The 25,140-nt window shown below is 42.2% G+C and overlaps 1 protein-coding gene and 1 long non-coding RNA gene across 3 annotated transcripts in view; one reads left to right on the top strand and one right to left on the bottom strand.

Annotated features, from left to right (window-relative positions):
- chst8 (carbohydrate (N-acetylgalactosamine 4-0) sulfotransferase 8) overlaps positions 1–25,140 on the bottom strand; it is a 136,585-nt gene that overhangs the window by 101,735 nt on the left and 9,710 nt on the right. The window contains exons 1-2 of one of the 2 annotated variants that reach the window (XM_052064368.1): positions 10,703–10,869; positions 4,559–4,719 (exon numbers count right to left, since the gene is read on the bottom strand). In XM_052064368.1, the coding sequence (XP_051920328.1) occupies positions 4,559–4,719; positions 10,703–10,746 (205 nt within the window). In that variant the 5' untranslated portion in view covers positions 10,747–10,869. Of the gene's footprint in view, positions 1–4,558; positions 4,720–10,702; positions 10,870–25,140 lie in introns of those variants that run through there. The other variant, XM_052064370.1, reaches the window with a different exon arrangement.
- On the top strand, positions 419–2,346 carry LOC127600088 (uncharacterized). Its single transcript, XR_007962267.1, has 2 exons — positions 419–1,342; positions 1,774–2,346. It is a non-coding gene; the product is annotated as an uncharacterized LOC127600088 (long non-coding RNA).

Genomic DNA, 25,140 nt, shown 5'->3' with positions numbered 1-25,140 from the left:
ATTTGCCGTGACTATTTTTCCACTTAGACCATCTCTGCAGACTCACAAAGCAACTGTTAAATCTTCATGTCTGGTGTCTGTGACTGATCATCTTTTAAGCCTTGAAAAATCCTAACTCCAAAAAAAGCTTAACTCAACCATTGGTACATTTTACTCTTCATACGGTACTTTCTGCATTCAAATGGAGTCATCATTTGTAATTCTGGACCTAATGTATAAGGAAGGAAGTTAACTAGGGCTCTTTCGAGGCCCATTGCAAGCTGCGGAGCACAGATGATGAAGTGGACAATGATGATGATGATGATGAGGAGGCGGAGCTTTGTGAGGGGCAGACGAAAGCCGACACCCTATGTATTCTAACTTGGCTCTACTAGACATAAGCTCCCGTCAGGCGATAAGCGACATCACGGTGGCTCCGGGCAAACGTTCGCTCCTCACGCTTCAGAGAGAGTGCGGACTTCCTCTCTATACATGCGTACAGGCTCTCATGAATCATTCAGACAACTCTACACTTATTTTTAATGGTCAAGCAAGATCGGAGAAAAAAAAAACACACCGCTGCAGGAATGAGCCTCCGTTAAAAAAAATTAAAATTGAGAGTAACGCTAAGGCTTCACATGGAGACAAACAACAAATCTGAACCAATAAGCTTGACACGCCACCCCCCCCCCCCCCCCAAAGCGAGAACACAAATTCACAATTAAGCAATGATGCTCAGCTACAAGATATGCGGTTGAAAAGAACTGATTGATTTACCAGAGAGAAGATGCGCTGATCAGAAGAGCTACATTGAATTTAGACAAAAGCTCATCAAGCAGACTGGGAAGACAAGGGGGGAAAAAAAACTTAAGCACAAAATGGGAAACGGATCTATCAACGTATAAATGTCATGTTCAACCGAAAGTTGAAGAAAACAAAGATGACAATTTTGAATCGCTTTTTCAGAGCGTGAACAAAACCTCGGCTGCGTTTTACTCGCTTGTCGCCAGCGGGAAAGAATCTTGGCCGCGTTTTACTTACTCGTCTAAGAGGGCAAATGAAACGTGACAAAATATTGCATCAACAGTCCAAAGCGATGCTTTACTCACTTGTTGCCAACGGAACGGAACCTAGCCTCGCCGTTGTTTCACTCATTTCCCGGGAAAGATATATGAAACCTAGCAACATTTTACTGAATGGTAGGGAATGAAAACAAATCTTTGCTACTTTTTAAATCGCTTGTTGCCTTGGCGTAAGCGAAACTCTTACTCACTTTGTGTCACCGTGAGTCTTGAATGTGTTTTAACCGAATCTTACCAATGTTTAAACTCCCTATTTGCGGACGTAAAGGAACCTAAGCTAGGTGGATGTGTTTTAACCGAATCTTACCAATGTTTAAACTCCCTTTTTGAGGACGTAAAGGAACCTAAGCTAGGTGGATGTGTTTTAACCGAATCTTACCAATGTTTAAACTCCCTTTTTGCGGATGTAAAGGAACCTAAGCTAGGTGGATGTGTTTTAACCGAATCTTACCAATGTTTAAACTCCTTTTTTGCCGACGTAAAGGAACCTAAGCTAGGTGGATGTGTTTTAACCGAATCTTACCAATGTTAAACTCCCTTTTTACGGACGTAAAGGAACCTAAGCTAGGTGGATGTGTTTTAACCAAATCTTACCAATGTTTAAACTCCCTTTTTGCGGACGTAAAGGAACCTAAGCTAGGTGGATGTGTTTTAACCGAATCTTACCAATGTTTGAACTCCCTTTTTGCGGACGTAAAGGAACCTAAGCTAGGTTCACGGTATCAACAAACCTTGGCTATGTCTTCCACCCTGTTGGGAAGGCAAACTATCTCTGTTTTTCCCACTCGGTATTGAATCTTAACCTACAGTTTCCTAGTTTCCTGGTCAAACTGTGTGCTCAGTGCTCAACAAATAATTAGTGGAGAAGTCATATGTATGCATTGGTGTCAGCAAAACAAAATATGTTGACGCTCTTGTTGTCGTGATTGTATAAACGTGCACCTGATAAAGTCCATATTGATGTCATCTGCCTGTAGCTGCTTGGTTTTGCCTGTTCAAAAAGCGTGTGGTCCCTGCGGTAGGCGTGCAAAGAAAGCTGACTTTGCAGCATTGTCCTACAATCAAAAGTTGCATCCAAACATAACAATGACTCACAGTAACAAAAATTGGCCATGCAGCACCTTTTTTTTTTGAAAACGCAGCCACTGAAATAGCATGAAATTTGGTTTGGATGTCCAATAGTGTCTGAGGAAGCCAGGCCGAAAGACACACAAGAAGTCTGCCACTTTGGTTGAAACGACTCTTTCACAGTCATTTTGGGCATTTTGAAGGGTCCATAAATTTATTTATTTTTTAAACTCGTCTTGCACGATTCACTGGTGAGTTTTCATCATTGCGTGTGGTTAAAGCTTTGAAGTATCAGCACCTTGAGCAGAACATTTGGAGCACCTCTGAGTTTTTTTGGGGCGGGGGGCGGGTGTTTGAGAATTCACTCTCTCATGCTAATTCTCTTTAGCAACATAGAAGGGCAGAAATTTCTTTGGTGAGTTGACCCACAAAAACAAATGATGAAATACATTCATTATTGAAAAAAAAAGTCACATTCAAGCAGCCATTAGGCACGGGAAGTCTGCCATTTTGCAACCATTTTCCCATCAAATAGGAACTTCGGGTGTCAGTATAGCAGACAGGAGAATGATATCTTATAGCAAAGAATGCTTGCTTATCTAAATGTGCCAGAGGATTGGCATGTGCTCAGTCCTGGTTTACTCCGCCTCTGGCCTAAAGTCACCCATAGAAAATGAATGGAAGGCATGACAATGATCACTCACAGCATCCTCCTCGCGCTTCTACGGAGTCATTTGCTCACAAGCTCAAGTGGGCCTCATGTTAGCAACGGCTGTCATAATTCCGACATAACCCGTGTCCGTCTATGTCCTTGTAATGTGTGCGTTTTGTTTCACAACAAGTAGAACCGATGTTCGACTTTTTTTTTTCCTACATCACAGGCGTATTAGTGGCGTGGAGATTCCACTTGGGCTGAGTGGCTCTCGTCCAGAGTGGGAGAGTATGAAGTGCTCAGATATTGATAATGAGTTGGTGCGCTATCGACACACGACTGCGCGCTCTTCGATGCGCCGCGACTCGGCGTGGAGGCAGACTTTTTGGGGGGGGGGGCGCTCAGGCATCTGCTGCGCTACTTCATCAGAATTTACACACACATACATACATAAACACACACAAGCCGTATTTTCCATCCTATAAAGTGCGCCTAAAAGCATTCGATTTTGTAAAAGCCTGAAAGTGCGCCTGATAATCCGATGCGCCTTACATATGGATCAATATTCTGATTTTGTGGACGTAGTATTTTAAAAGGCTCTTTGTAACAACTGCAGCAGTTGTGAAAACGCTATTTAAATAAAGCTGTATTGTATTGTATTGTATTCCCTTTAGCGCAGCTCCATCTAGTGGATGCATAATACAAGAGCAGTCACTACTGTAGCTTCCATTCTTTCCGCCTTATAATGTGGTGCGCCCTATATATGAAAACAGTTTTAAAATAGACAATTCATTGAAGGTGCAGAAAATACGGTATATGTATTGAGCTACGTCATCATTAGGTCACTGCTTCCATGGTTACAAGAGCACAAGATTTCCATCAACTTCAAAATCCGAAGACTACCCACACTTGGTATCCATACATGAGCACAAAGGCTTGACATGTATGAACTCCCTCCATACCCATGGTAACTCTCACCTCTGAGACACCCCAGATGTGGCATTAAAAAGTGACAGATTTGGCAAGCAGGCCATATTACAGCTGAGTACACCACAGGATGGGAAAAAAAACCCCAAAAAACAAAAACTGAGTATGCAAACGCGTCCTTATTTGTGTGCGTGCATATGTGCGTGTGTTTATGGTCTCACCTGCTAATTAATGCATGGCTCCCCCTCATAGAGGGTATTCTTAGCACTGCCAAATATTTGCATGTGTGCATTCAGTTTGTCAGACAAAATTATACAATACCACAAAGGCAATGTTATAATTGGAATGTGCCATTTCTTTTTAAAGATTAATGGATATTTATAGAATGCCCTAGATTCATTTTTTTCAGATTTTTAAAATATATTTTGTTGTTCTTTACACTCCATGAAATTGGCACATAATTGCCCGTCATTATGATATGTGAATTCTTAAAATATGGTATCCATATTTTTATCTGTGCATTCATATTTATGAAAATGCTATTATTTCTAGCATTGTTTTTTTTTGGTGCATTTTGAATGTAGACAACTCTTTAAGTAGACATAAACAGTGAATGATTTTTATCTGCTTATTTACTATTGAGAAATCATCACATTATGTGTCCATTTAATCATGTAAATGTTTCTGGGATTATTAGTACGTCCCTTTGTTTTGTGTAGTTTCTTTTCTCTGCTCAAGAAAATGTTGAATGGAGCAGTGATCGGCATCTGGGGTTTTGTGGGGCATGTAAGCCAAACTAGCTGTCAGTCTTCTTGTTTTTATTTTTTGGCATGGAGTGGGGAAAACTCACCAGGTCGCTGGCGCACCTTCTCCGACGGGTCCAGATGCTGGATGAAGAGAAGCAGTCCTCCGGCAGCGAAGAGCAGGAGGAAGAAGAAAAACCAGTCCAACCTCCTCTTCCGTCCACACTGGAAGTCCAGTGTCATCTTCCACTTCTTCCCCAACATGATTCTGTAGCAAGGGTGTATGTGTGTGTTGGGTGGGTGTGGGGGGGGGGGCACAGAAAAAAAAGCAGAATTAGCGTAACAGAGAGACTAATTTTTTAATTAATGCAAGTGCAAACTCATTAAATATTTAAATAATGCCATTTCAAAGGGACATATTTAACTGGGTATCACATTTTATTTTATTTCATTTTTGCACTTTAAAACATTTCCCAGCTGTCTTGTGACATGCGTTCATCAAAACGCAGCATGATCACGTTTACAAATCTTGTTGCAATTATTTCAACTGGAACGCACCACCAGCTTTCACAAACACATATGGTTGCATTTTCACTCATGGATGCAGCGCTTCATTCCCAACCACCTATCACCTCTGAATAACAAGTCAATTAGTGGGGCGGATCTGTGTGTGTCATGCAAATATGCCCCGCCTCCACCATGACTTTGCAAGGCAGTCAAGTATTTGTTACTCATGAAAAGATAAAACTAATCTGCCCATTTAACATCATGAAGCGCAGCTCATTTTAGTTTTTGGCATTGACATGGTCACGCGGGGTTGGGCAATTTACAGTAAATGCTGGCGGGGGAGGGGGCAACAATTTTTCATCAGTGGGGGCCCGCACAGGATCAGACACTTCCTAACCAAATGTATAACAAAATCATGTAAATATGGACAAAATACTATATATGCATCCGTGCTCTAAATATATTTTATTTTCAGAATGCATTTCTCAATGCAAGTACAGTAAAAAAAAAAAGGTCCACTTTTCAATAACAAAGGAATTGAAGCAAAAAACAAAACCACATTTTGTGGCGTGCATGTGTGCGAGTGTGTGTTTTCCAAATGCGAAGTCCCTTGCATCAAAATTACCATTTAGGATGGCACAAAACTGCTGAAAAATCTAAGCACTTAAGGCAAGAACTCATTTTGTGCCTTTTCCCACAAAAATCAACTCACTTAAATTTAAAATTATTGAGGTACTATGTTTGTCCCGCAACTCCGCAAAAAATTATTAAGACTGCTAATGTTGCAGTGTAGGCCAATAGCCATCTCCGCCATCCAATGGTGATTAGTGATATTACAATCGAATAGTACCACACTATTTGTGAAGGATAGCGAATGCGAAGAGAAAAATTTGTTTTGGTTGTTTCTTTCCGTTTGTTTTTTCATCATTATTTCCCTGATTGTCTGTAACGCACTATTTGCGTTGCATATGGTGCAATAATTAGCCAAAGGTTCGTCACACATCTTGCGGTGCCACGGTGCACTTTTGTGTTGTTGCTGTAAATCTCTTGCAGGTGCGGCACAATTTGAGCTTTGCAAAACAATCGCTCACGCTCGGGGAAAAATATTTTCATCCTTCTGAGCTGAGCACAAGCAGCTTCTCTCTGCTTCAACTGGCAAACCGTATTTGTCTAAACTGGCATAATAAAAACCTGTTAGTCTATTTAATTTGTGAGCAATAATCCATGAACTGGGACAAATTCGAGCGGTTTATTCCCCCCCCCCAATGCCCCCCAAAAAATAAAAGGATCTTCCCCCCCATCCCCCTAAATAAACAAAGCTCGAAGCCTTGAAATGTTATTCCAGCTAGAAACACTGGCTGTTTTCGTGCGATGAATATGAAAATGAGCCTGAGTTGGAATTACCTGGGGCTTTAAGAGGGGCGTGGCTGCCACCGACAGGTGACCATTCGCTCGACGTATAAAAAGCGGCATCGCAGTTTGTTTCGTTTGAAAATCACTCACTTTATTGTCAACATGACTCCAATGCAGTGAGTGATTTTGACCGCTACGTTTGCGTCCGCTTTTCTCGATTCAATCGTGCTCGCTTGCTTTGTTTGTCTGCTTTGTCTTGGGTCCGTAGCGCTTTATGTTTTTTGCATCGCAATCAGAGTTCGTTGCCATTCGCGATCGGCAGTTACAATCTCTTCTCTGTGGAGCACAACCAGTTCCTGCAATTCTCTGTAGTTTGTAGTCCCTTGTGCTCATGCTCATAATTGATATGACTTATTATGCAATATATGCAATGGCAGTTTGAGAAGGATAAAATAATGTAAATAAAATAATGCAGCAGCTACTACTCAGAGACCTAATAGCCATAAACGTCCGCACCCTCCGATGCAGCACGCCGCGATGATTTCCATGACCACCCCATTTCCAGTGTCGGTGGAAGTAACGGCGCCAGACTAATAAAAGTGATGAAAGCCACTTCAGGCATGCTTTACTAATTAATGACAACATGCTAGTGAGTATTACGAGCGAGGCGCCGGCTCATGTTCAAAGCGGCGTCGATAGGTTTTGAACGGTGGCGCTGTCTTGGTGATCAAAGGCCTGACCTGACAGTTTTTAACGTAGAAAAACGTGCATTGTCATACTTTAAATGCTTCTAGAAATCTGATCAGTTTCACCCCGAAGTACCTGGATCTCAGGTCAACATCATTTGGCAACACCATTTTGGTTGAACATCTGACGAGATGGGCATGATTTTTTTTTGGGGGGGGGGTGGGCTTATGTTGTTTTGTGGCTATATCTGAAAACAAGAGAGGCATAATAGATTTCTTTTAATAGCAGCTGTCTGCAGTTAAAAGAGAGAGCGAGCGGGAGAGAGAGAAAAAAAGTGGTTGTTAAAAAGCAGATCTAGCAAGAACATTAATAATAAAAATAATTATTACATTTTAAGCGGTTTGAATGGTAGGGGCCAAGATTTCTTTTTTAAAATCAAGTTAACTTTTCTAGATTCTTTTTTTGCGCCAGTTCTGAATCTCACCTTGTTTACAGGTTCTTGTCATTTTAATAGGAATAAATTAACAATAACACGTAATATCATAATCGTGATATGGTAATATTCATGAGTGGGTGAAGTCAGATTCAGCAACACATTATGAGGCATAGTGTCTGCTCAGGAAATGAAAATATCTCAAATGTGCAAGGTAAAAAAAGTAAAGATATTTTTTAAATCAGCCTCAAAAATACATTTCGGGGGACAGATAGCCATGCAAGCACTGCAAGCTTAGGTACTTGGACAAGTCATTCCAACATTTTTTTGCCAGTTTTTCATAATCACCACCATCAGAGTCATACTTGACCCTCGTGTGCCACCTTGCACATTTGAAACATGGAGAGGAGAGATAATCCACAGTTAAAAAAAAAAAGTCGATGGCACCCTGGGTCACGCGTAGGCACATGCACAACATGTCGTCTACCTGACAATTAACCAGGATGGACTTCTATTTTGCCCAATAGAAATAAATGGAACAAACACAAACCGGGTCGGGGGTGAGGTACAATACAATAGTTAGAGGAATCTATGAGCTAAATTGTATCATTTTTAAAAGTTTCATTTAATCTGGGCACATCTAAACGTTGGGTGCGTATCCAGCACCCCCAAATTCCTGTGCACAAAGCCGGAGGGCTATTGAAGTCCACAATTAGCATCCATTAACGAAAAAAAGAGATTGGTTCACTTCTGTTTCCATGTAAATCCATTTCAATTCATACAGTCATTCACACACCCCAAAACTCTGGAGTGTTAAGGACCACAAGCTCCCCCCGTGTTGCCCTTGTTTAAACGAAAACATAATTATAAATATTTGGCGGATAATTGTAATCGCCCCTGCCTTGATGGTGTGATTCCAGCTCAACGAAGCGTTCCCTCAGCGAGTCGCACCCCCGAGCGAAACCACTGAATGCTGTCAAAGTGATTAGAATTTCATTAAAGTCGACGCTGATTCTCCCTGTGCAGATGTATTCAATCAGGGTGCAATTAACACCGGAACATCACACCTGAGTTACGGCGCGTATTAAAAAAATTAAAAAAATTAAAAAAAAACAGACGCGCCCGATTTTAAGCAATGACGACTTCTGTGTTGACCTGAAGACATTGCTGATGTGATTAACAGCAAGTCTAGCGTGCCCTGCCACTTTTCAAGTGTGCTGCTGTATGTGGCACTTCTTTCGGGTCACGACCTCACTCGTGACATCGTTCTTGTGAAATCCTAAGTAAGAAGTGGCACGAACAACACGAACACGAACAGTTTGGCCCTTTGACGCTGGTGGTTGCAGCTAAATTAGGTTTCAAGTGTGTCATTTATACGAATGGTGCGCATAATAATAATCATAATAGAGTGTCTGGCGGCAAACAGTGCGCACGGCAAAGAATTAATAAAAGAGGGCTCTTTGCTGACTTGAATATTACTCGTTCTTTTCCCCTCAGAGCTATGGTTGATCTTGACAAAACAAACAAACAAAAATGCTTGTTTCATCATTAATTCCGGAGCAATACTCAGGGGAAGCGGCCATATTTGGCCATGAAACAAGTGCTACATTTCATACGTGGAGCTTCTCCCCCCTCGTGATTAGAGTCTGGATGCCATTTTTCCACAGCTCAGACTTTGATGCCGTGCTCTGCCAACATTAGATGGCGGAAGCGAAAAAAAAAAAGCCAAGGATACCTGCTTCCGATCTGTTCATGAAAGCAGGAAACCTTGAATTTGGCCCTAATGTTTGGGGGTTTTTTTCAGATCAAAATGGCCGACACCTTTTCAAATTTGGGCCATGGGTTCTTGAGACTTTTTCGTGCGTCCCGCTATGATGGACATGTCCACTGAAAATGATGTTGATTGATCATTGAAACTGGCGTCCCGCAGGGCCGGCCGAGCATTAAGAAGTGACTGAATCGATATTGAATTGTGTGGGAAACATTGCGATGTAATGATTTGATCCAAGCCTTGTGTTTGGGCAGATACTTCTACTACATGACCATTTTGATTTGGAAAATAAGTTTGAGTTAGGGCGGTGCACCATATGCTGATCGGTGCTATTGTGTGAATACTTTGATGTGACTATAGTTATAATGAGTATTTCGCCAGATATTTTGCGTGTTACTATTGGCTGATAGATAATGGATGCATGGATGTTATGCCTTGCTGAAGTTTTCCTCTTCAAATTGAAAGCAATTTTTTTTTCTCGCGCTTGGCTTGCTACTTTCATGGGACACCGTTTCTCCCCTCCTGAATTCTGAAACACCGACAAGGCGCAACATAAGATGGGTGACCTGTTGAAATTTATTTTCAAGGACGTGGAGTTTTTCATGAGACGTGAAAAGGAAGACAATATGTCACACTTATTGTGGAATGAACTGGTTTCGCCGATACGGAAGTTCGACTAATTGCCGCCAGTGCTCGTCCTATAAGAGGCTACCTGGGAGGAACATCGTTTTTAGTGTTCTGCATCTAAAACAATCTAATCAAAGTAATTTAATTGTAAATTTCCCCAGTGTGGGACAAATAAAGGATATCTTATCTGATATCTTATCTTAATTAACACACAGCGCTCATGACTGAACGCCTGTTTGGTGTCGGTGCGTTGAAAAGCAAGTGAGCTAGCCGTTGTTATTCAGCTACTCTAACAAAGTTCACAACCGAAAAGTATGAAATAAGAACAAGTTCAACTCTGACTCGCCTTTGCTGCCATTACGATGAGTGCAGCTGTTGCGAACACAGCTTTCGGACCAACAAGCTGCCAGAACTCTTAATGTCGCTAGCAGAGAAATACGCTCCTATTGACAACACGGTGCGTGACATGCCGCTTTCCATAACTTACTGAACTTGTAAAGAAGCGTAAATCTGCTGACAAACAGGACAAAAAGGCATCACTTGATCCTCTCTGAACTCCAGTCGTGACGTTGTACGCTACATTAAAATGCCGTCGTTCTGGGCTTGTACGGGTTAGTGCCGGTGGGCCCAATAGATCGCAATCAACATGAAAAGAACGAACGGACTCTTTACCCCCCCTGGGCGAGACAGTCGAGAAGCGTAGCATCCCTCGAGGTTTGAGTGTGCATTAAGAGCCGCTTCCTCTGAAATAATTCATGAAGTCAGCAGCGATAAATCCTGTGCCGTTTTGTCCATAATACAAATCACCAACACAAGTTGAAAAGTCTACGCAGCCAGTCAACGTCAAGAATTCGCTTTGTTATAGCTACTCACTCCATGTATGAACTGTGTAGTAGTCCATCAATGGATGGCCACATCCCGGCAAACTTGTGAGTCCACAGAGTAGAAAGTCCTCCAAAAAATTTTCATAAAAGTTCCTCCGGGAAAATGGCCTAAAATGAATCAGTAATCTTTGTTTTGCTTCTTTGTTTTGACCTCGGCACTCGATGGTCCGCAGCTCTCTGCGCGTCAGCGCGAACATGTCAGCCCGCGCACCGACGCAATCAACGTCACCGATCAAAGAAGCTATGATCTACGACAACAGCTACATTAAAGCAGAAGACACGACGCTCGAGGTCGGATGCACACGTTTTTTTCTGCTAATCTACGCGTTTCCCCTTTGTGTCCAAATTTTGCTTTCATGAGCACCATGTTTTGAGTTTGTTTATTGAACATAAAACATATACAGTAATCATTTGACAGAAAATAAGGTAGATAAAAAGTAAAAAGAAAGAAATCAGTCTTCATTCAACACAGTTATTATGTTCAAGGGAGTAGGATGAAGTAAAAAAAAACGTATCTAGTCGTCCTACCCCGTTATGTTTATATCTACAAAATCATTTTTATATCAATCAGAAAAGAAAAAAGTAAGAGGAAGTCTCTATTAAGGCTCATACTTTACCCTTAACAGTGTTTTTTTACAACTTTTGGTTTGTATCGGGATTATATACATCCACACCCTGGCACTCTTGTGTCAATTTTCTCTTGTATTCATAATGGATATTTCAATACCTTTCTCTATTTATCAATTTAGTTCTGATTTATCATTATATTTAATGTTTAGAATTTATCATTTCAACTCTGATTGATGTAGGTTGTTTACTATTTTTTTGAATTTGTTTTTGAACTCAGCAAGCGATTTACTCATTTTCAGGTCCGTTTCGAGATTATTCCACAGATTAACACCTTTGCTAGATACACTTCTTTGCTTGATGTTTGTTCTTATTTTGAGTTTTTTGAATAAGTTGGTACCTCTTAATTCATAGTTGCTAGTTGAGGCACTAGTAACAGTAACACTCCTCCCTTCGCATTCTCATGGCCTCGCCATATCTCGGAGATATCGAAATTTCGGCAAGAACAAAAGCCACAAAGGGTACACGTGTGCACATAAAAGGCAGAGTAATCATTGATGTGTCTTTATAAAACTCAAGCTATCCCAAAACTGGGAATGCACATTGCAGCATATATATTATAAAAATATTTCAGGCGGTACGGCGGTTGACTGGTTAGCACGTCCCACTCACATTCTTGCATGAGTTTGCATGTTCTGCCAGCAACCTTGACTCCCAAGCGGATGACGCAGTGGCGGCCCGGGTTTGCAGTCCGAGTCGGTGCGGCAGGACATCGCATAGAATCGTCACCGTTGCACATGTAACGAATGGCGAACGCCACATCAAAAAGCCACTGACATCCGACTCGAGGATTGACTCGCCTCACTTGAGGATATATAAATAAATGATTATTTGGAGGGGCACGGTAAGCACTTCCGCCTCACAGTGCGCAGGTGCAGGGTTCGATTCCGGCGACCGGCATTGCTATGTGGAGTTTGCATGTTCTCCCCGTACCTGCGTGGGTTTTCTCCGGGTACTCCAGTTTCCTCCCACATTCCACAAACCTGCGTGGCAAGTTAATGGAACGTTCTACATTGTCCTTAAAGTAAAGAAGAAAATAAAATCACCATGACAATACTTCAGTTCCCTTTGAAGGTCCCACAGATCTTAAACAGATTTGAAAATGTTTTGAATGTTTTACAAAGAGCTCAGTGTTGTTGCAAATGGTGCATTCATGTGCCCTTGAAAATCCCAAAATTGAGCCCTTCACGAGGCCAGAGAAGAAAAAAATATGAAGCACTGAAACAGGTTGATTCAAAGTATTCTAAACACACACACACACAAAAAAAAACATCAAATCAGTGGGGGAGAAAGTGACTAGAAAAAAAATGCAGTTTGAACTGTGCAGTGCAGCATAGCACAGAGGGTGGGATTGAAAGATAAACAAGAACGCTTTCCCCAACAACAAATATTGATCTGTACAGTCAGGTACTATGCGGCGTTTGCATTTGGCCCCAAACACCACAACTCAACACATTTGGATTCGAATGGAAGGGATTCTTTGAGACCAAGCTCCCTCTGATACGCTCAACCGCACGTCTGAATCATCCGGTGCGAACGCCATCTGTCACATCAACACGTCAGCCTCGGCGGGCTCATCTGGTTCCGTGTAAACAATGCCAACGGTGACCTTTCGCAGTATCGGCACCAGCGCAACGGCGAGAGAGCGTGGAGGAAGCGGCATTGATGCGGATTAACGCGAGCGCCCCGATACAAAATCAATACTCCTCTAAAGTTTGGAATGAAGAGAAACAAGCAAAATGCATGCGGACGGCAAATACACACAGTGTGAGGGGCGCGCGGATGAAATTGAAAGTGCTGTCAGCAACTTGGAAACTTCTTCCTGACTCATGCTCCATTTTCAGCAATTACAGCTCATAATATCAATATATATATATATATATATATATATATATATATATATATATATATATATACACACATATATACACACACACACACATTATATATATATATATATATATATATATATTTTTTTTTTTTTTAATATATATATTTTACAATTTAAAACAAACTGAAGTGTCTCACGAAAAGAGAAAACTTCAATCATTTTCCCAAATGGTACTTACAAATCTGGAACTACTAATACTTTAATCAAAATACCCCAAAACACTTTGAAATTTTTTTTTTGTTTGTTTTTTCCAGCCACGTTGAAATTAGCCTCCATACAGGCTAATTTCACTCCATGAAAACATGTCTCAGCTCACCTGTGTGTGTGTGTATTATATATATATATATATATATATATATATATATATATATATATATATATATATATATATATATATATATATAAAATATATTCATTCATTCATCTTCCGAGCCGCTTGATCCATCTTCCGAGCCCCTTGATCCTCACTAGGGTCGCGGGGGGTGCTGGAGCCTATCCCAGCCGACTTCGGGCAGTAGGCGGGGGGACACCCTGAATCGGTTGCCAGCCAATCGCAGAGCACACAGAAACGAACAACCATCCACGCTCACACCTAAGGACAATTTAGAGCGTCCAATCAGCCTGCCATGCATGTTTTTTGGAATGTGGGAGGAAACCGATTCAGGGTACCCGGAGAAAACCCACGCAGGCCCAGGGAGAACATGCAAACTTCACACAGGGAGGCCGGAGCTGGAATCGAACCCGGTACCTCTGCACTGTGAAGCCGACGTGCTAACCACTGAACTACCGGGCCACCCTGTGTGTGTGTGTATATATACTGTATATATAAATCAACAGTGATGATGGCAGTGATGGTCATGGTACCGTTTGTAATAATAGTAGTCATCGAGATAGTCATACGGATTCACAATCGTAGTAGTGACAGTAAGGCAAGGCGTTACTTTAGCTCATTTCATACGCTTAGGCAACGCCATGTGCTTCACACAACATCTAAAAGCATGAACAACTGAAGGCATTGGCAAAACAAAAAGAACCAAAGTAGCTTTTTGAAGACACCACAAGAAAGGACACTGACAACGTTCAAGCACAAAAACAAAGATTTAAAGAACACTGAAAGGCAAAGGAAGGAAATGAAAAGTAACTTTCAAAAATTAGCTATGAGCAGTCGTGATACAGTGACGACACCGAAACGAGTCATACAAAGTAACTGTGATAACAGACCAATCTGTAGGAGAAATAGTCGTACAAGTAGTAGTTCAGATAGCACCAGCAGTAGTCATTAAAGTACAGTGGGCGAAGTAATAATGATAGTAAGATTAGCAGCAGTACTAGTTGTGCTATTGTAACTATTGATAGAATGTTTGGGATTGCATCGAGCAGACGTATTTATTGGTTGTGGTCCATGAGCGACGGCACCATCATCATTCGATCCCTCTCTTTTTTTGCCGCCGAGGTCGCCCAACAGGTGGGTGATAGTCTGTCACCGTGGCAACAAAGCTCTCCCAGCTTTAAACTAGCGGCGACGGCTAATCCAGCTAGCAGGTGTTGTGGCAACAAATGTTTCATTGAAAAACTCATTCAATAAGTCGAGACATATTTGGTTGCAATTTTTAAAAATTAAAGCATCATTAGAAAACGGTAACTTTAAAACATGACATAAAATGTAAAAATGCAAATAATCACTATTTTCTCGATTAATTATTATTATTATTGTTAGTTATTTTCATCATTAATATTCTTCTTGTTGTCATGACCAGTACTGCTTTCATGATGAAATCTGTTCCAACCGAATGAAGCATCTACTTCTGTATGCCGCGGGGATGCGCAGATGCCCTTTATCCCTCCCCGATGCCCTTTTCCACCACATCAAATATCAGGCTTCTATTTCCACACCTCACAGCTCTGATGGTTTTGATGCATGCACATGAAAAACCGGTGTGACGAACATCGGCGCGGTGGTGTTGTTGCGCGTTATCATCCCGCCTTAAACGCGGCTATAACTCTGGGCAACCTCGTCAAATGGAAGATGCGTGTCACACGAAGCCTTCAGGTCGGAAAAGACTTCATACGACCTGGTGCGTTTTAAGAAATAACAACGTTGGCATTTTTTATTTTATTTTTTTTTTTTTTCCCCGGGATCCTCCGGGACAGCAGATCTCTTTTCGCATGCTTGATCTGTGTTATATTTTGCTTTTCCCTCACGCGAGTATCAATTTTCGTGTAGTTCCCATGCAGAGATCAAATACCGTTGAATCCAATTGTACAATTGCATCCAAATAATGAGTGCTCAAAAAGGAGAAATAACTGCGTGATGCGGTTGCACCACATGGCGTTCAGAAATGAAATGAAAAATCATGAAATGCTGAAGTCTTTTTGGCAACGCAAGAGCAAGATCAATAGACTACCGTACTTTCCGCACCAAACGGTGTACCTAAAAGCCTTCCACTTTCTTAAAAGCTCACATCGCGCCTTCAAATCCGATGCGCCTTGTGTATGGTCATTACGGTAATATCTCAATGGCTCCTTGCTCGAGACATGCTTACAACGCAGAGTTCAAACTTAAGGCGATCAGGTTACGCAGTTGAACACGGAAGTAGAGCGGCGGCAAGAGAGTTCAACGCTAACAAGGCAATGTTATAACTTACTGCTAGGTAAGTGAACTGTCGCTGCTTTATTAAATATGTTTTACTGACATCTGATCGTTCTGTTTGCATTTCCTTGAGCGTAGCTCCATCTAGTGGATGCATTGTCGATTGCGTCTTATAATGAGGTGCAAACAATGTATGAAAAAACAAAATAGGCCATTCATTAAGGTGCGCCTCATAATCCAGTGATGTACGGTATAAAAAATAATAAACGGCACGCTTAATAAACACCAAGCGGTCACACTGTAGTTCAAATGACTATTTGGGGGTGCAGTTCGGCCTCAGTTAAATACCGAAGATAACTTTTTGTTCAGAATGCTTTTTTTTAAGCAAAAAGATACAAATCATCGGTAAATTCTGGAGAAAACATAGCCAATTTTAATGTAAGAGGTTTCGATCCAACAACATGAAAGAAATATCAACCCCAAATGGGAATTAAGGCAGATCATGTGCTCCGCTCACTCCAGTGACCGTTGTGATCAAAAGGGACTTTACAATTTTTGAAATGATAACGAATGCAAACTTTGGGTGCTAATCCGAGCTGGAGTCGTTCTATCGCATAATTTTGTTCGCATGCATGGCCAAAGCTGTGCGTAAATACCCACACATCCTCTACCAAGTCCAAATTGATCAATCTCATGCATTGGAATGTTCGTACCTACCCCTCATGCACACGTCTGCGTTAATGCACGTTTGACAAATGAGGCCCCAGGCGAGAACCTGTCTTGTGAGCTTTTATGAGAGCTGACTGCATTGCGACTAAAATGCTTCCTTCCTTCCGGCCTTGAATCAGCAAAACACTCCCGGAGAGGGTCCCTTGACATCTCGGGATCAACACCCTTCTCTGCTGGAAGAAAATGACTTAAAAATTCAAAAATGGAGGATCAAACTTTTCATGCCAAATCAATTTGTCCTCGCGACATGGCAAGGTCGAACTTGACCTGCCGAGAAGAAGAAGTTCGGCGAAATTAAACTCCTCAAGGTCAGGCGGCTCCTGCCTTCAAGAGCGACTGGCAGCCGCTTCCTCGAAGCACAAGAAGCCCATGACCAGACTGAAAGGTAAGATCAGGTCAAAACACAAGGCAGAGTTTGAAGAGTGACAATAAAACCTAATCAAGATGATTGCGACTTGACCGCAGATTCAACTCTCTTTGATTTTGAATGAGCTGATTATATAATGGTACTTTCTATCCGCTCTCCCTGCATCAGTAACAAAATGTTAGTTTTTGGAATGAGACGCATTCTTTTGTTGAAACCGCATGCGGCTCATCAAATTGTTCAAATTGTTCTTAAAAGATGCTCACCGTACCTCCACCACGGCCTGATGTCCTCGCGGTATCGAGGAAACCACAGTCAGGTGGCAACAATTCAATCAAAGCGTTGTACTCGCCAGTACCTGCCCAAGTCTCCGTCAAACACAGAAAATCCAAGTCATTGGAAAGGAAATACTCCCTCAGAATATGGGACTTGTTCGTCAGAACAGAACGAAAGACAGTCCGCCTCAACAAGAAAGCTATCTTGCAATTGAAAAAAAACAAAAACGGCCGATGCAAACGAGAAAGCTGTCATCCAGAGCAACATTCTGATCAGCGTGAAAGAAAAAAGGGATGAGAACTGCACATAAAAGCGACACAAGCACTTTCATTACAAGCAATTAATTTTAGATTACTTTTTTTTTTTGGTCTTTAGTTAGATTAAGACTCTCAAAGTGTAGCTCTGAAGTTTTGTTTGCTTGTTTTTGGCAAAAATCTGTCTCTATACTCTTGTAAGATGACTTTTTTCCTCATAATATTCAGATTAGTTTCTTGATCCTTAATGAAGCATCTCCAGTTGGTCCTGAATGCTGCTGCTCGCCTCTTGACTGGTACTCGTACGAGGGAGCATATAACGCCTACTCTGTCATAACCTAAACTGGCTCCAAATACATTTTAGAGTTCTTTTTAAAATCCTATGATTTGTTTTCAAATCTTGAAATGGCCTCGCTCCACCTTACCTCTTTGAGCTCCTCTGCGACTATGCACCTGCCTGGTGCCTCAGGTCTGTGGAGCAGACAATATTAGAGGTCCCAAGAACTAAGCGGAGGTTCAGAGCCTTGTCCGTTGCTGGTCCCTCTCTTTGGAATGACCTCGCACTGAACATTCGGCACGCCCCCGTTGCTGCCTGTCTTGAAAACTCATCTCAAAACTTATTTGTATGCTTTGGAATTTGACTGAGCATGACTCAGACTTGATCTTAGTTTTACTGTTTAGTGCTTTATACCGTCTTTGCAACTGATTTATTGCTTTATTTATTTTATTTTTTTCAAGATGGCGCCCGAGTAGGCAGCCTTCGGCAAGTGCTCTTCAAGAGCCTTGCTTTTTTGTTCTTTTTTGCTGTTTTTGTCTTTTGTTTTGTCACGTTGTTTGTTGTTTCATTGTGTGGACCTGATATGGACCGTTTTCAGCGCTTCTTGGCCACGACATTCGTCAAAGGAGCAGTATCTGTGCTTGGTGGTTGCGCCTTCTCGGCAGCACGGCTGTACCAGCACAGATTTTGATTGGGAGGAATGTCGGCGCCATTGACCGTCGGTGCTGGACAGACCTGGGACGCTTGTGTTTTTTGCGCCAGTAATGGGCAACATTTTTCACAACCCCGATTTGTTCAGTGGAGATGTCGGCGCTGTTGGATAGTCGGCGTTGGTGCGGCTGGATGGATGGCTGCTAAAGTTGAGGGTGAGGAGAGAGGAGTGTTGGCGCAGAGCCCCGATGCGTTATTTGGAACTGTGAGTTGCCGCTTGGAATTGAAATGGATTTCCATGGGACAGGAGAAGTGAACCAATCTCTTTTTTCGTCAATGGATGCTACAGCTTCTTGTTGACTTTGAAACTTAGCTTGTAGCCGACGTGTGCACATTTTGAGCATGACGTCTCTGATCCACTGGTTAAAGGACACTTTGATTCTCTCCTCTTTCATCTCAAACTGCTTCAAACAACAAAGCGTGTGATGGAAAAATGGTTAGAACTGCATGACTGGCTGTGTTTTATTTTATGCGTTGTGTTTATTATTTTACTTTATGTTAACTGTTTTGTTAAGCGCTTTGTTACAGCTGCCGCTGTTGTGAAATAATCAGCATGTATTGTATTGTATTGTTGTATCTTTGACCGTTGCTCCATGTGCAGCACTTTGTAAACAGAAACAGAAACCATGAAATGGATTCGGTTGACATTTTCACCAGACACGCACGGTGCTTCGCCCAACCACTTTGGGTGAGACCGCTTCTACGTCTAGCGCCTCCCGTAGGTTCCATTTGGACTGCTGCATTTCACTCTTAAATGCCATGACATTTTGGGGGGACCAATATCTTTGATCATTCCGAAAAGGTGCGCTGCAACATGTTTTTTTTTCCCCTCAAACTTTACTCCTGCTTTGGTAGTAGAGCATAAAATGGAACACTAATGGTCGATTTCAGGCCGACTGGGAAAAACATTTGTAGGAAATATTCAAAGAAGCCAACGACAAGAAGCACATGGTCGAACGTGACCATGTCTGGAGTTGTTTCTTATAATGTATAATTGTTCTTATTATGTAACACGTGGTGTCAATGATATGTTCTGGTCTTTTTTGGAAGCTGCTTTTGTTTTCTCTGCTTGCTTCTGACCATCGTTGACTGTTGTGCTTGTAGATGCTTGTAGGTGTTTTGTGCCTTGTAGGTGAAATGGGCTGGATAAATAAAACTGCTTTGATTGTAAATTTTCTCTACCCCAAAGGCAAAAAAAGTGTAAAACATTTCTCGCCATACTAAAGCACTTTTAAGCTCAAATGAAGATATGAGTTTAGGTTGGTACTACAAGCTCTGGTCGTATGTCACTATGCTAGCAAATTAGGAGACTGGAGAAAGTTGGTTGGGGGGTTCACATCGACGACAATGGTCAAAAAAAAAAATGCGCTGCATATTTACATTGCCGGTACAACTTTTAAGCGATATAGAAAATGGATGGAGGCCATGACAAATGTTCTTGAAGCGTACCTTTGCCCTCCAAGATTCCAACTTTATTCACTTAACATTTCATGCTATAAGATATCCTTTATTCGTCCCACACTGGGGAAATTTGCAGCCTCCAGCAGCAAGAATGTATGTAGAAATAAGAAAGAAGAAAGAGAAAAAAAAACAACAAACATCTTTCAATTAAATGCAATATGAACACAAAATGGATAAATCGCAGTACTATTTACAATTTTCCTTCACATAATTTAATTATTATTATTATTATGATTGTTATTTTTTATTCATCAGCCTGACAGCAGTCGGTAGGAACGAGCGTCGGTATCTCTCCTTCTTGCAGCGCGGATGTAACAGTCTCTGGCTGAAGGAGCTACCAAGTGCTGTCAGGGCGGGCTGGAGGGGGTGGGAGGGACTGGCCATCATAGCTTTTAGCTTAGTTAGCATCCTTCTGTTGCCCACCTCCTCCAGAGTGTCAAGGGAGCAACCCAGGACAGAACTGGCCTTCCTGACCAGTCGCTCCAGTCCCTTTCTGTCCCGGGCTGAGATGCTGCCTGACCAGCAATATTGACTAGCCTTGTAAAAAAACAAAAAAAAACAATGTTGGTTTCCTCATCTGGTATGTATTTATTTATTTATTTATTTTACACAGAATTAGTCAAGATCCATTGATGCTACAATACGCTTTATCCTCCCAAGGGTCGCGGGGGGTGCTGGAACCCATCCCGGCTGTCTTGGGGCAGTAGTTGGGGGACACCCTGAACCGGTTGCCAGCCAATCGCAAGGCACACAGAGACGAACAACCATCCGCGTTCACATTCACACCGAGGGACGATTTAGAGTGATCGATCAGCCTGCACTGTAAGGTCGACGTGCTCACCATTGGACCACAGGGCCGCCCGATTTGGAAACATTTTTTTCTAATGTACAAGTTTCTCGGCATATTACAACTTGAACACAGGTTCTAACAATGAATTTTCTTTGTCGTTCGCAATTTGGTGACAATAGGAAAAGCTACATGGGTTCCCCCTTTATGAACGTTTGTTTTCAATCTATGCTCTGGCAACATGAAAACACGATCCTATTCTGTCCAAAATTCGAGACTTGTTGCTTTGTAAAATTCTCGATGAAGCCCGTACAGACCACCGTCTTCCTGCAGATGAACTCCAAAAACTACTCAGCGTGCAAGTGAAAAGACCTCGACCACATCAAAGAGTCCAGCTGGAGTGAGGGGGTGGGGGCGGCCGTGAGCATCACAGGGCGGAGGGGACGTTCTCAGGGCTTGGCCTCCTGGATTCAATATACGCTCGCCTCAATCCTTTAATCTTTAGCTGCCACATATACGGGTGTGTACATTTTTAATAAGATGACGCTCTGCGATGGATGCCCACGCTGTGCTATTTCCTCGGCCTGCTTCACCTGCGGGGTCAAAAAGGGCAGCCGTTGCATGTAATTAAATGTGCTCAATGACAGACTAATTGAATGAGTGCCGCTCCCTGCCTCTGTAGGCTGTTTAATCACGCAGAGAGGGGATAACAAAAAGACCGTTTTTTTCCCCTCCCCCTTTTCGCGCCGAGAGTGCAATTATGACTCGTTGATCACTTGACAGCAAATAATAAATAACAATCAAGGTGTTTGTATTGACTTGTAATGGAGGAGACTAAATGAATGATGACTGAAAATACATTATTATTATTATTATTATAATAACCAACGTGATCCATTGTGGGATAATTATCGAATGAATCACACTTCGATAGTGTTCTGCGGAAAGCACCATTTACAGGAAGTGTGGTGGTGACGCACTGCACTAATAGTAGAGTGGACTGATGTCACGGAGGTTAGCCCGGAATGTACATTTGGATGAGAGCTGAGATCATTTATTCATTATTATCAAGGCCTTACTTAGTAGATTCAATTTAGTCGGTTCATTTCTTTTTAACCTTATACAGCCATTTAAAAAGTTCAACAATAATCCTCGTGAGACACATTTGTAACATGAATCATCTTCATTTGATGTTTTTCGCCACCTAAATAACAGTGATAACGGTCCGTATATTCATTCCGGTTAAGTTAGCTTTTCTTTTCACCGTGATGAAGGTTAATGTTAAATTGTTGCTCAAATGTGTTCAATTCATCTGCTCAAACGTTTGACTCCATTGTCACCATGACAACTATCGTTTTTAAAGCCAAACAAGGCTTGTACTTTTCCACGCCCTGCGGCAATCGGCCAGTCAAGTCAACAAGTCGGACATAAAAGGGAAAAACAACAAACCAAAAAATAATAATAATAATAATCACATTATTATTGGGCGCAGTCTCGTTAATGGGTGCTATTTCTGTATTTTACACATAGACAAAACGCACTGTATGATTGGCCGCAGTTTTAAAGTGGTAAAACATACGCTAGCTTAAACATACGGCACGCTAAAAACACGTTAGCTTGAAGCATACGGTAGCATGCCAAGACATACACAGATACAAGCTAAAAACACATTTTTAAACTAGGCAACGGAAGCAAAACGGAGTTCCGTTGTATTTTATTTAGCCATCGTACAATGTACTCACGTTTTTCGATCAATCATCACCCAGAAATCCATCAAAGTCCTCATCCTCTGTATCAGAATTGAACAATTGTGCAAGTACCGGTAATCCATCAAAAACGCCGCGTTCCCTCTCGTTGTCAGAGTCACTCTCATTGCCATGTGGCTCCACAGAAATGATGCCGGCTTTGCCAAACACTCGAACAACAGTGCAAGCAGACACGTTCGTCCAAGCAGCCACAATCCAATTGCAAATTGTGGCGTAACTCGCCCAGCGCTGCCTCTCACTCTTTGTAAAGTTGTGTTTGCCATCGATCATTGTTCCCATGCCGTTGGCAACTTTACTTTGAACGCCTGGTTGTTGCCGATGTCCAGCGGTTGGACTTCTTTAGTCAAGCCTCCAGGAATAACGGCAAGCTCAGAGTTCATTTGCTGGACTTGGTTTTTCACCGCTGCTGTGAGATGGGGACGCATGCCAAAAGCATAACCGGTGGCTTTAAGTTTGAACTGAGCTTCGTAGGCGTGTCTCTTTGTAGAATTTGTTTTCGGGGGTTCTTAGAAACCAAAACCGAAGTTGTTTTGCAACAATGCACATAGCCACATTCTATACGGATGTTGGTACCTGCTTGGGGCGTCCCTTTAGCGTCCCACTTACACGTCCACCCTTCACTCATTGGCGAACTTCTCCGCCGCATGCCTGTCCTCTCTCAGGTCTGCCTTCTCTCTCTCTCCATATATGTATATATACACGCCCACCCTTCCCTGATTGGCCGACTTCTTTGCCGCATGCCTGGCCACAGTCACTTCCGCCTTTTCTCTATATAAACAGCGTGTCGGCTGTCAGTCAGGTTTTGGACCTCAGCGCATACACAAGACGCTCCGCATCATAAGGCATCCTGTCCATTTTGGAGAAAATTTAAGACTTTTAACGGCGCCTTATAGTCGTGAAAATACGGTACTCCTCTGCCTTTTCTTTATGATGTGCGCTCACTCAGAGCTGACAATGAGGCGCTCTAAAGCAGCCACGCCTGCCCAAAGCCCCAGTCTACATGCTGGCTGTCGAGTTACACATTTGAAAACAAACGCCCCCACCGCCCGCTCATTCTTCTCTTTCTCTGTGTGAGGTGCGCACACTCACAGCTGACAGTCAGGCGCTCTAAGGCAATTATACTCTACTAAGTGAAGGGAAGGATATATTTTCAGGGTTTGGACATAGTTACTTAGCCAGCTAACTAAATGTTACAACTGTGAGAAAATTTCTTCTACAGTTGGGCTGGAGCCCCGTTTTTGCCACGCCAAACATCATAAGTCTGTACGTTTTCATGAATTATTTTCAAGCATGGATAACAGTATAGAGAACAAAATCTATTAATTCACTTTTGAGGGTCTTTAAGACCCTATCCTGTTGAATATATTGTTCTTAAATTAAACAAAACATCTATATGAGAATTCAATTTGCAGTCCTAAAATATTTGTTGTTAAAAATCTAGAGGACTTTTTTTTTCTAGATGATTTCCTGAGTAAGCACAGAATAATAAGTGCGGCGGTTGTTGGGCGAGACGCCGTCACCGTCATGACAAAAATGCTTCTGGGCTGCCTGACAGCCCTCGCATGAGACATTTTGTACTGCATATCTAGTGCATGTGTGCATGTATTTATTATTCAAGCATGATGGTGTTAGTAGTCTGTCTCTCTTCCTGTCACTCAATGGGTGTCGCACACTTTGTCTACGCTCCATCATCCGTACGTCGCTTCCTCCGCTGCCTCCTGGGGAACAAGACAACCCTCTCCCTCACGCTAATCCTCTCGGGGAAATGGGGGGGGGGGGGGAGTGACTCACAAGTTACAGCGCTCTACGCTTTAACGCACTTTAATAGCATTAATGTCTGATTTGGCCTCTTCAGCGGCAATAAACTCCGCTCACATCTTCTGAAAAGCCGGTTAGGAGCCATTGTTGACGGATAGTGTACCAAAACACAAAGACTACTAATCTGCTTTTTTTATTTATTTGCACAACAAACTCTGGCACTCGCTGAGTAGTGTGATGTAAAGAGATTGTTTGGATCTCGGAGTATCATGATAAATCATAATAAAAACGGGAAGAATCAATACAATTGTGATATGTTGGACTCATTTGGTTATTGACAGCTCTGGCCTGTTTTTGTTCCTGGAAGTCCTTGAATATCTGGGCAATAAAGTAAGGATTTTTATCCATCCATCCATTTTCTGAACCGCTTTATCCTCACAAGGGTCACGAGGCGTGCTGAGCCTATCCCAGCTGTCTTTGGGCAGTAAGCGGGGGACACCCTGAACCAGTTGCAGGGTACATAGAGAAGAACAACCATTCACGCTCACAATCACACCTCGGGACAATTTCGAGTTTTCTATTAACCTGCCATACATGTTTTTGGAATGTGGGAGGAAACCAGAGTACCCGGAGAAAACCCACGCAGGCACGGGGGAGAACATGCAAATTCCACACAGGAAGGCCGGAGCTGGAATCGAACCCGGTATCTCTGCACTGTGAGGTCGACATGCTAACCACTGGATCACCGGGTCGTCAAGCTGGTTTTTAATTGATCTTTAGTTGCTCTGTTAATTGGTCCGTTGATGTCCAGTTGATTGGTTTTGGTTATTAGTTGATTTTTAAATCGCCGTTTGAGTTAGAGTTGTTTTTCAGTTGGTTGGTTGGTTGGTTTGGTGTTTTAGTTGGTTGGTTGATTTTTGGTTTCAAATCGTTGTT

This window comes from Hippocampus zosterae, chromosome 4, assembly GCF_025434085.1.
Source record: "Hippocampus zosterae strain Florida chromosome 4, ASM2543408v3, whole genome shotgun sequence".
In the NCBI taxonomy this organism is placed as follows: domain Eukaryota; kingdom Metazoa; phylum Chordata; class Actinopteri; order Syngnathiformes; family Syngnathidae; genus Hippocampus; species Hippocampus zosterae.
This window is presented reverse-complemented; position numbering and strand designations above follow the sequence as displayed.